Below are 12,209 nucleotides of genomic sequence, written 5' to 3'. Positions count from 1 at the left end.
TATTATATTTCGCAGAGTGCTTTTTAAATATATATTGATATACTGATCATGTTTTTACTAGGATTTTTCAATATCAGTTCTGATGTTATAAGCCAGAAAATTCTTTGCCATTAGGGTAGGCTGTCCTGTGCAACATAGGATGTTTAACATAATCTTGCATCTACCTGCTAGACACTAGTAATAACCTCTGTAGTTGTGACAACCAAAAATGTCTTCAGACACTGTTACATGTCCTTTTGTGTGGCACAATTATTGCCTATTAGAAATCACTGCTTTAGACATTTAATATGGTAGATTATATTGACCAATATTCACATACTGAATAAGGAATGATAAACCCAATCTCATCATGATTGCTAATTTTTGAAAGTATTTTTTTAATATTTAAAAAATTGCCAATACTTTGTTGAGGATTTTGCATCTATATATGCAGAATGCTGGTCTATAGTTTTCTTCCCTTTTTGGGAGAACTGTTTTTGTGTAGTTTTGGATTTAGGGTATTGCTGGTCTCATTTAATATAAATTAGAAGTGTTCCTTCCTCTTCTATTTTCTGGAAGAGATTGTGTACAGTTGAATTACTATGCAAATATGTGGTAAAATGTGCCAGTGAAAACATCTGGGCCTAGAGAATTTTTTTTTTTTTTTGGAAGATTTTAAACTAAAAATCCAATATCTCTCATATTTATTAAAATATTCAGGTTATTATCATCTTGTATGAACTGTGGTAGTTTGTGTTTTTCAGGAAATTGTTCCATGTTACCTTTGTTAAATTTGTACGCCAAGTTATTTGTAGTATTTCTATTTCCCTCATTATCCTTCTGATGCCTGCCCTCATTATTCTTCTGATGCCTGCAAGTTTTATAGAAAAATCTCATCTTAATATAATGTATTTTTAAATTCAAAGTATTTTCATGTGTATTTGAAATGTACATGGAACAACAGAAGATGAAGAGTGTTGGCAAAATAATAGAAGTATATGTGATTTTCAAAACTATACTCACATTATACTATTTTTTCAAAAAAGAATGAGAATGGGGAGACAAATAATATTATTTACTCAAACTTTTACCACTTGCTTAGGCAAATATCCATATTTCAGGAACAGGAAAGACAGGACACAATAACCTTGGTGACTGAAAACCATCAGTTTAAAAAGCAGCAATAAGCAACAACGTCAGACACCTTTGCCAGCATCTATGCACAAAATCACTCATATCAACATTAAAACAAAAATGTATCACTGACTAAAATATTCCTTAAAACAATGAAAGAAAGCACTTTATATTCAAACACCAAATGTTAACTATAATTCTATCTATCTAAAACATTTTGTTAAATCTAAGAAGCAAGCCACATTTACTTTTCAATAAATAGAAGTTACATAGAATTGAGTTTTTATCATAGATATCGTCGGCAGCCGTCCGTCTCGAGAGACGATGGTGTAGCTTCTTAAGAGTCTATCTGCACCGCCGAGAATGGCTGTGCAGTCCGACTCAGGAGTGACACGGTATCTGTCTCCTCCCGTGTTAAATTGACATCTTGCGATGACGCTGGAGTGTCCTCTCCAGTGGAGCTGAAGCTACAGAGCCTGGGCAGGGTGATATGGAGGGTCTGCTGTTGCCCATGCAGCAGACACCCCCTCTCTTCGCAGCTGAAGGGTCCAAGGGAAAGACGGAGTCAATACAGCTTGGCTTCAGGTGCGCCGCAGGAGTTGCCGGTGTTGACTACAACGTCAAACCGCCTTAGGGACTCTGGCTCCGGATTTTCTGTCGGGGTTTACTCCCTTAGCCTTTCCCCTGAAGAGGTATGCCGCAAGGCAGCGGAGGTTTTTTGGAATCAGAGTTTTCCTTCTCTGTATCATAGATATAAAGTTTCACTTTATATAGAAGTGAAACATCTGAGTAAGCACCTCAACACATTCTATACCATATTAATTATGAAAGATTTAAAATTAAAAAATTTGAAGATTAAAAAATAAAGCTCAAAACCTATTAAAACATCCAGAAGTGAACTAAACAAAAAATGTGCAGAACCCAGATAAAAAGCCGAAAACCAAAAACCCTACAAAACTTTCCTAAGGAAAGAGAGACTTGAATAAATGGTAAGGTATACCAACTACACAAATAATCTTTCAAATTATCCTATAACATTTGTTTATTTAATAAACAAAGCATTTACTCTTCCCAATGAACATTAAAAATCCTCTTTAAAATTCTAGAACATTGGAGCTTTGATTAGAATTACATTAGTCTGAAAAGAAATAACTTCATTTTTTAAAAGAAGAATTATAATACTATTTTAGTGAAGAATAATTGAGTATAACCAAGATATTTTAAAAATAATAATGAAGGGTTAAATGATAAAGTTCATTAGAAAGTTACAATTAAAGCATAAGAACAGACAAGGTATATCAATGGAAAAGAGTCTAGAAAGAAATCCAAGTATACAAAAGGATTTTTACTAGGCTTCAACCATTTGGAGGAACACAGAAACTTACTTTAGAAAATACAACAAATTAAGTAACATGATTTAAAGATGTAAAAAGAAATCATTCTTATAAGTTTATAGTGTTTACAAATAAACGTTGTGTAACAAAAAATAAAATACAATTTAAGACTAGGTATTTGAAAGAGATGTCAAAAAGTTAATATACAACTCTAATTTTATATTTAGCCCTTGCTGGTATGGCTCAGTGGATTAAGCGCCAGCCTGCAAACCAAAGGGTCACCATTTCGATTCCCAGTCAGGGCACCAGTTGGGGGTGCTTGAGAGGCAACCATACACTGATATTTCTCTCCCTCTCTTTCTCCCTCCCTTTCCCTCTCTAAAAATAAGTAAAATCTTAAAAACAGAATTAAAAAAAAAAATCAATGAATACAAGGAGCTCTTACAGATCATACAAAAAATACTGTAAAAAATAGGCAAAAAATAAAAATATACAAATACCAATTACTGATGAAAGCAAAAAAGATCTACACTCAATAATAAAAAAATGCAAACTTTAAAAATATAATCCTATTTTTCACCTATCAAATTGTTGATTTCGTTTTTTAAATGACAATGCCAAATGATGCTGAGGAATCAAGCAAAGTATTCTCATTAAGCTCTGGCATTATGAAGGAATCGGTTGCTTTTATTTATATATTTATTTTTAGAGAGAGGGGGAGGGAGGAAGAAAGAGAGGGAGAGAAACATCAATGTATGCTTATCTCTCAAGCACCCCCAACTGGGGACCTGGCCTGCAACTCAGGCATGTGCCCTGACTGGGAATCTAACTGGCAACCCTTTGGTTTGCAGACCAGCGCTCAATCCTCTGAGCCACATGAGCCAGGGCAGGAATAAATTGCTTTGAATGAAATTTTTAAGAAAATTTGGACTTGCCAAAAGAATATCCTGGTTGTTAACCTATATTAATGCCAGGTAAAGAGAGAGACAGATTATGAAAATAATGAACAGCAGGGATTTTGAACTGCATATTAAGGAGCCATTAAATGATTTCTATGGACACCTATGGATGGAAGTTGAAAGAAATGAACCTTCGCAGACCTTGCCCTATGTGTCTCTTCATCTGGCTTATCCTGATTTGTATCTTTTATAAACTCCAGCTGCTTTTCCGAGTTCTGTGAGTCATTGTAGTGAATTACTGAACCTAAAAGGGCTATAGGAACTGCCAACTTTGTAGCCAGTTGGTTAGAGGTGCAGATGATCTAAAGACCACTCCCAAATTAGTAAGTAGTGTCTGAGGTGAGGATAGTCTTGTTGGAGGCTGTGACTCTAAACTAGGGTTTGTAACTGTAAATAATTAGTATCAGAATTAAATTATACTATACCAATATCCCATTACTATTATTTTTTTACAGTTTGTATATATAAAAACATATCCCTAGAAAAGATTGAAAAGTTATAACTTTGTTAATAGTGATCTTTCTTAAACACCAGGAATTATGAGTGGTCTACATACTTTTCAATATAGTTATTGTGAACACAAAATATTTAAATCACTCATTTTAAAAAATAAACAATAATTTTACTGGGAAACTCACCTTTTTGAGCTTTAGCTGTTATTTCAAAATATTTGACAGTAAGATCTTGAATAGATAGCACAGCCATGTGAGCTTTCCGCTGCCAATCAGCATCTTCTTTTTGTAGACTTTCAATTCTTCGTGGACCCAGATAATCATTCTCCATGGAAATCTGTAGAGAAAAAAAATTATAAGTTCATTTCTTTCTTTCTTTTGTTCATTTCTTAAACATTTACTGAATGTTTATACAGTAGTCCCTCTCTCTATATCGTAGTCTCACTGTATTGTGGGATTAAAAAATATATATTTAATTATTTATTGTGGATTTTTTGCTTATCGCGAGATTTTGCGGTACTGTATACATATGTTGTTAAAGTTATGTAGGTTTAAGAGTGTAGAATATGTTTAAGAACATAAGTTGTGTTTATAAAAGCGTGGAAAAGGTTAATAAGGGAGTGGGAAAGGTTAATAAGGGACTGGGAATGGTTTATAAATGTGTGGAAAGGGTTTATAAAGCCTTAAAATATATATAAATACTAAAATAAATGTAAGGTTCCTACTTCGCGGATTTTCACCTATCGCGGGGGGTCAGGGTGGGGGTGTCTAGAATATAATACCCGCAATGAGTGAGGGAATGCTATATATCAGGCATTGTGCTTGGTGCTAAAAACAAAGAATACTTGCTCTTCTCTGGTCCTGAGTACAACCTATGAATTCATAAAATAAGTAAATTAATAATAATGAAGATACTGACATAAAAACTTGTTTCCCCTTCATCCTTCTCTATCTTCTTTTTCATCCTTTCTTCCTCCATATATAAATAAAAGATGTATAGCAAAACATTATAACTAATTATTTTGGGGTGCTGAGATGAAAAATTTATTTCCTCCTTTGTCATAACTACATTTTTAGGTTAAGAATGATTGGTGCCAATAAAATACTTATTTAATAACTGAAAAATAACACAAAAACTCAGAATTTAAGACTGATAATATATAAAAATCAACTCATCTAACTATTGAGAGACTCTGGAAAAAAATAACAGAAAATTTAGCTTTGTATTCTTTGTAAGAATCTAAAACAAAAGCACAAAGGAAAGTTGAAAATCAAATGATGGACGGGGATATACCAGGTGAATGCTAAAATAAAATTCACTGAGGTGACAATATTAATATAAAAGTATATAAAGTCACTATATAGTACGTTTAACATGGAAGAAAGGTGCAATCCAGTAAAAATAACAATGAACTCTTTATACACTCCATCCTGTTTTATCATATGTTGAGAAAAAACTGTTAACAATAAAATGAGAAGTTAATAATACCATAGTAGTAAAGTGAAAAAAACATATAGAAAAATGTTAATACATTCCTGATGCACTTTTTAAAAAGTTACCAAGTGTTATGAGCCACTAAAAACTTTGTAATGAGTTTCAAAGGAAAAGTTGTACAGGCCATATTCTCTAAATGGTACAACAAATAGAAATTAAAAGTCTAAAACCAAAATAAAATTTTAATGACCTGAAAATTTAACACGCAGAGAAAGGTAACATTTTGTTAGCAACAATATATTTGCTCCTTAATAAAATGATGAGTATTCCAGATATAGGAAATATATATATAAGTGAACTTAGTATAGTGCCCAGCACACAATGAAGAATTTATTATCAGTGTTAAGGGGAACAATGCTAAGGGACGGAAAGGGGTCAAGAATAAAGCCAAGGTTGTTGGGAGTATGTGGATTTGTCATTTCCTGAAAAAGTAAATAGTGGAGAAATAGCTTGTTTTAAAAGGGAGAATACTGAGGGTTTCTTCTTTAAAAATTTTATTGTTTATGCTATTACAGTTGTCCCACTATTTCTGCCTTCGCCCCACTCCAACTATCCCATCCCCTCAATTCCATAAGCACTCCCTTTACTGTTGTCCGTGTCCATAAGTCCTTCTAATGTTTTTTGGCTAATCCCTTCACATTCCTTCAGTCAGTTCCCACGTCTCCCCTCCCCTCTACAGCTGTCAGCCAGTTCCATGATTCTATGTCTCTGGTTCAATTTCTTGCTCTTTCTCTTCTCCTTTAGGCATCCCTATGATTCAGATGTTGGTATGTTTAAAGTTGTCCCAGAGGTTCCTAATCCTCTCATTTTTTTGAATTCTTGTTTCATCTTCCTGTTCTGGTTGAATGTTTATTTCTTCCTTAAGTTCCAAATCGTCTATTTGAATCTTGCTTCCTTCCCTTCACTGTTGGTTCCCTGTGGATTTTTCTTTATTTCACATAGTGTAACCTTCATTTTTTATTTTGTGTTGTTGCCATACTCAATGAGTTCTCTGAGCATCCTGATCACTAGTGTTTTGAACTCTGTATAATAGGTTGGCTATCTCCATTTTGTTTTTTTCTTTTTCTGGGGATCCCTCCTTTTCTTTTGTTTGGAGGTTGTTTCTTTGTTTCCCCATTTTAGCTATCTCTTTTTATTTGTTTCTATGTATTAGATAGATTTGCTTTGACTCCCTGTATTTTGGGGTGGGGTTATGTGGTAGGAGTTCTGTAGGACCCAGTGGTGCAGTGTCCTTTATCTCCTTTTCTTGATGATCTAGGAATGCACTTTAAGTGGGTTACGTGGGCTCTCCTGTTGTATCTGGGTCCCAAAGGCTGTTGACTTGTTCGTTGGTGGGGTCTGCCCTCTGGCTGGCTGACTGAGAGGCTCAACTCCTGCTGTGTCTTGTACACTGTTGTACAAATACTGGCAGAACAAAGCAGAACAACACAAAAAAGAAAACCTAGACAAGCAAAACTCCAGCACCACCACTAAGAGCGATTTCAATGACAAAAGGTAAGGGAACAATAGGAGTGGAAAGAGAAATGGAATATTAGGGAAAGGGGAAAATAAAAGAAGAAGAGAAGGCCAAAGGACAGCAGTGATTATGGGAGGAGAAAAGGGAGAGAACAAATATGAATAATGAATTGAAAGAGAAAAATAGGAAAAAGAATAACAAATAAGAATAGGAAAGAAGGGAACAATGAAGTAATCAATGGTGAGAGTAAAATAAGATGCAAAAGAAGAAAAAATTGAGCAATAAAAAGAAAAATAGTAGAAAAATAAAAAGCTCTGAAAAAGAAAAAATAATGATGATAATTAAAAAGAAAAAATGAACTCCGTCTCAGCAGAGTAGTGATTGCTTACTGGGTTTTCCCTTTCGATACAGCTCTGACTTAGTCTGAGGCTGGTGCTATCCACATCTAGCCTCGGAATCCTGTTTGAAGCTACAGGTGATCCACAGTTTGCAACCAATTCCTCCATGCTTGGCTGTGTGCAGAATGGACCCAGATGCTTTGCAAGGCTGGGTTTTATCAGCACTGGGCCCAGAGGTATGTCAGCAAATGTCTCAAGTCACCACAGGACCTGCCTCTGCCTGTCTGCCTGCCAACCTATTGTCAGTCTTAGTAGTCACAGACCCGACTGTTTCTGAAAGGACTTTTGGTGTACTCGGGGGTGGTGGTATAGGTGTAGCTACTAGTGGGTTCTCCCTTTGGATATGGCTCTTAAGTTGTCTGAGGCTGGTATATGCCAATGCCAGGTGTTAATCACCTCTAGCTCTCAGCAGCCTGTTGAAACTACAAGTGATCCATAGTTTATAGTTGATTCCTCCAGCCTTGGCTGTGCCAGCATTTGGTCAAGGTATTCCACCAAGCTGGGTTTATCAGCTCTGGGTCCAGGGATGTGTCAGCATGCGACCCAAGTCACCGCAGGATCCATCTCCGCCTGTTGGTCTGCTGTCAATTTTAGACTAGTTGCAGGACTCAACTGTTTCTGAGAGGGCTTCTGGTGGAATTGGCGGGAGTGTGTGTGACAGGGGCAGGGGGCATTGTAACTCCTGGATCTCCCATGACAGGTGTCTTCCAGACTTCAGGGAAGATGGTAAATGTGTTCCCCTGCCCCCAAGCCACTGGTCTGAGTCTGCCTGAGATATTTTCCCCTGTAGTCGGCGGGGCAGGGTCCCTAGTAGGCTAATGGGCTGAGTCTCCAGAGCCCAGATTTTGGGTCTCTTGGAAACAGGGAGGGTGTTTCTATGGATCTCCTGTGAGGGGGAAGCACCAGTCTATTTCCTGGGAAAGTGTATGGTATGGCTGCTCCCTATAGCCCATCTCTGATACCCCCTGAATCTGCATATGTTGCTTTCTCCTCAGCAGGGTTGAAGATGCAGGATGGAAGAACAAAGAAGAAAAGAAAAACAGATAAAACATAGAACAAAAAAAAGAAAGAAAGAAAAAAGATGCAGGGTCGGGGCAAGCAAGATTCCAGAGCAGGATTCCAGATTCCAGTTAAATGCTTTTCCGCTGGGAGGGACTTGGTCTTCTCAAGAAAGATGGCTGCTGTGGAATCCAGGTATAATACCAGCACATAGAACCCAACAGCTGCTCCCCCATGTTTTTCCCGTGTCTCGTGCTCCAGAGTCTCCTCGTGTGACTCCAGTACATGCTTGCCTCCCTTCACTTGGGCCCAAGGTGAGTGGTTACAAACACAAAACCTGTGCTTTGTCCCTTTAAGAATTAAGAAAGAAGAGGGAAAAAAAATAGTGGATTTGTCTCCAGCAGATCTCCTCTCCCCAGCAGAAACAAATCCCGTGGCCTTTTACTGCTGGATGCTCCATGGCTGGCTGATCCCAGCACTCGCACTCTGTGCTTGGGAGCCTGGTTTGTGACCCCAGCTTCTGGTCTTTCAAGGGGAAGCTCCCAACAGCCACGCTATTGCATTGGCCCACCTCCCTTGTGAATGTGCCCGCCCCTTTAATGACTGCTTGCTTCCTATCACTCGTGGTGTTTTTTTCCCCCAATCTTGGTTAAAAGTCTCTTTTTCAGATAGTCTTTATTTCGGGTATCTAGTCCACTCTTTAGTTTTATTTCCAATTCGGTTATGGGAGGAGGTGCACGATATATCCTCCTGCTCCTCGCCATTTTGCGCCAAGGGTTTCTTTTTGCATATGTTAAGTTTGACTTAGCAAAGGTCATGGCCAGAGATATAAATCTGGGTCACCAGGACCCACAAAAGACATTTAAAGCTATCAGAGTAAATGAGGTCATCTAAGGAAGTCATGAGAAAAAGGCTCATTACTAAGCGCTAGGTAATTTCAGCACTCAGGCTGGGTGAAAAAGAGTCCAGAGAAACCAAGCTAGGGGTAGGGGGTACACCAGGAAGAGTGTGAATCACAAAAGGAACACGATTCAGAGGTGGAGAAATCCACCCAGTCAAACACTATTTAGGGGTCAAGTAGGATGACAACTACTATCCGTGGATCTAACAGCATAAAAATCCCTGAACTTACAACAGTTGTGGGAAATAAGCAAACTCCTTTCGCCCATGAATCAATCACATCACAACATCAGATCTCAGTTGAATTACTAGTTCACTTCCATACACGTTTTTAAGAGAAAAGAAATATAGACATGTGCAAAAATAAATACTCTTTAAGGAGACATGTATGAGTGAATTGAGAAAAAATGGTGGAGCCAGAAAAGGATAAGACTTAAGGGTAAGCCCTTTGCTTTTTGTTTTATTTTAATGGCAGATCATGCAGCAGGTTGAACAGTGAAAAGAGCTACCCAGTACAGGGACAATCTAAAGGCATAGGAATGAGGTGGGGCTAACAAGATGAGGAGGGACAGGATCAGAGGATTGGTGTAGGGATTTGCTCTTAGAAAATGAAGAGACAATTCCTCCACAGCACAAAGAAAGGCAGGTTTTGGGTTTGGTAAAGGAAGGATGAGGGAAACTCCTGTTTGATGATCTCTGTTTCCCCCTGTGAAAAAAGAGCCCAGACAAAAATAGCTGGTGCAGGGGAGAGGGGAGAGGGGAGAAGGGAGGGGGAAGAAGAGAGGGGGAGAGGAAGGGAGAGGAGTAGAGGAGAGGGGAGGGGAGGGGAGACACAAAAGAGCTGTTTTTAGATAGTAAGGTGACAAACTTCTTAGAAAGAGTCATTAAATAAATCTAAAAAATGAGACTAACTAGGTTAGTGTGCTAATGGTGAAAAGACACATACTCACATACTGCTAGTGGAACTATAAATTGATTAAAACATTTTCTAGGAAATATTTTATGATACCATACTTTTTGAAGGTATTTAAGATAATACCTTCATAAAATAATAACCAAATATGTTCACTGCAATGTTGCTTGAAATAAAAGAATGGATCTCAGATATCTAATAATAAGAGAAATTTATGTATGGTACAACCTTAAAATAAATTCTATGCAATAATAAATGTTTATGAAGTTAATAACATATGAAAATGATTATGCTATAGTATTAAGTGAATACAGGTCAAAATCATAGATATAATTTCAATTATTTAAATAAATGTCAAAAAACACAAAATGTAGTGTATTATTATAATATCTTTGGTAGTGAATTATGGGTAATATTTTTCTTCCTGTTTAAAATCTGTAGTTTTCAAATCTTTATTATATATATCTCTTATAAGCTTGAAGAAGAAAAAATGCTTTTATCTCTTCTTGGGTTCACAAACCATACCAACTAGACAGGCTAAAGACACATTATCCCAGAGGTTTCCTGTTTCTAGTCAAGCAAACAATGAGCTCATGTTTTCATATATGAGGTCCAGAAAGAGGCAAAATTATGACTTATCTCTTTTTTCCAGTGTGTGGGGAAGAGACAAGTGGAGATATGATCAGAACTTATGTGTCTTCTTTATTAAGTGGGAAACAGAATTGTGTAAACTCCATTTCTAGGACTACAGTGTCAAGCAAAGACAATTAAACCAGTAGCAGCAGCCTGGATTCTTGATATCCAATTCCCTACTCATCTGGACTGGAATGTTTTTTTTAATTCTCAGAAGACAATTATTATATCTCCAGTTTCATACTGTAGGAGTCAAATTTAAATGATGCTACTGGTTGATTTGTTTTTTCCTTTTAGATTTTACCATGGCTAATATTTGAGAATCATCTCAATTATATAATTTGAATATAAAGACTACTGTACTATATGCTTCAGAGGAAATATATGAGTAAGATGCACAACCTCCTCCTCAAAATTTAGTCTAACTGGGGGTTGGGAGTAGAGCAGAGGCATCTGTGATGAAGAAATCTTTCTTGAAATCAGGAGACCTAGCTCTACTGAGACCTTTGACAAACCACTTAACATTCAATTATTCATTCAAAAAGAGCATGTACAATATCTACTCAATGCCTGTATTGTACTAGGCACCAGAGACAGCCAGATATTCAGCCTGGTGGAGAAAACAGACACCCCAATAAAGAATAAGAGCGGAGTATGAAAAATGTTATGAAACAGTATACCTAAGTTACCACAGGGAACACCAGCTGCGGAGTTTGTGGTGCAAAGTGTGGGGAGGCTTTCTAAAGGAAATGATGAGTAACTGGAATTTTTGCCAGGTATTACAAAATGATGATGAATGTCTCTGTGTAAAAAGGAAGAAAGGTATTTTAAGACCTCTAAGAAAAAGTTTGGTGACAGAAAACTTAGCTGTTTAGGACAGATTTATTGAGGTTCACAACTGCAGAAGCTTTGGACGGAGGGATAGGATTTTGACAGGCACATATTGTGTATAAGGGGAAAGAGAACCACCTTCAAAAGGCATGCTGGAGGCAAGAATTAACCAGAGCTAAAGCCTAGAGGCAGGTAAGTTCAGTGCCTGATAAGGAATAGAGAGCAGTCCAGCCTGGCTGGAGCCTAGGTAAAACAGATTAAATGTAATGGGAAACAAGACTAGAAAAGGAGGTTGTAATCACTATGAGGAGGCCTTTAAATGTCAAGCTAAGGAGTTTGCACTTAATTTGACAGGCAACAGGAAACCACTGTGGGATTCTTAGCAGTAAGTTGCATATTTAGACTACAGCTTAGATTTAAGGGTTCCAGAAGCCTTGTTTGCTACAACAAACCATCATGGTTTGTGCTTGTTGTGATTACTTCTGATTTTAAAACACTCAAGTTAAAAAGCATAAGATGAGAATTTACAAGTATGGAATAGAAATTTAATAAATTGAACATGGCAGTCAAAATTTTAAATTCTTACTCCACATATTATGAACAAAAGTCCTTTTCAATGACATAATTAAACTTCGTACCCCTTAAAGAACTTGTATGTCTATTCTACAACTAAGACCATTAGCTAGGTTACTAGGTTTATTTCCCCTAACTTTGAAAACCTGATAT

General features: G+C 37.0%; 1 protein-coding gene across 1 annotated transcript in view; it reads right to left on the bottom strand.

Annotated features, from left to right (window-relative positions):
• JMY (junction mediating and regulatory protein, p53 cofactor) overlaps positions 1-12,209 on the bottom strand; it is an 88,423-nt gene that overhangs the window by 33,056 nt on the left and 43,158 nt on the right. Inside the window, exon 3 of the mRNA XM_090276415.1 lies at positions 4,045-4,195. Within this exon, the coding sequence (XP_090132541.1) occupies positions 4,045-4,195 (151 nt within the window). The remainder of the gene's footprint in view (positions 1-4,044; positions 4,196-12,209) is intronic.

This window comes from Furipterus horrens, unplaced genomic scaffold (assembly GCF_987537825.1).
Source record: "Furipterus horrens unplaced genomic scaffold, mFurHor1.1.pri manual_scaffold_5, whole genome shotgun sequence".
In the NCBI taxonomy this organism is placed as follows: Eukaryota; Metazoa; Chordata; class Mammalia; order Chiroptera; family Furipteridae; genus Furipterus; species Furipterus horrens.
The sequence above is the reverse complement of the archived record's forward strand: the minus strand, read 5'-3'. Positions and strand labels throughout refer to the sequence as shown.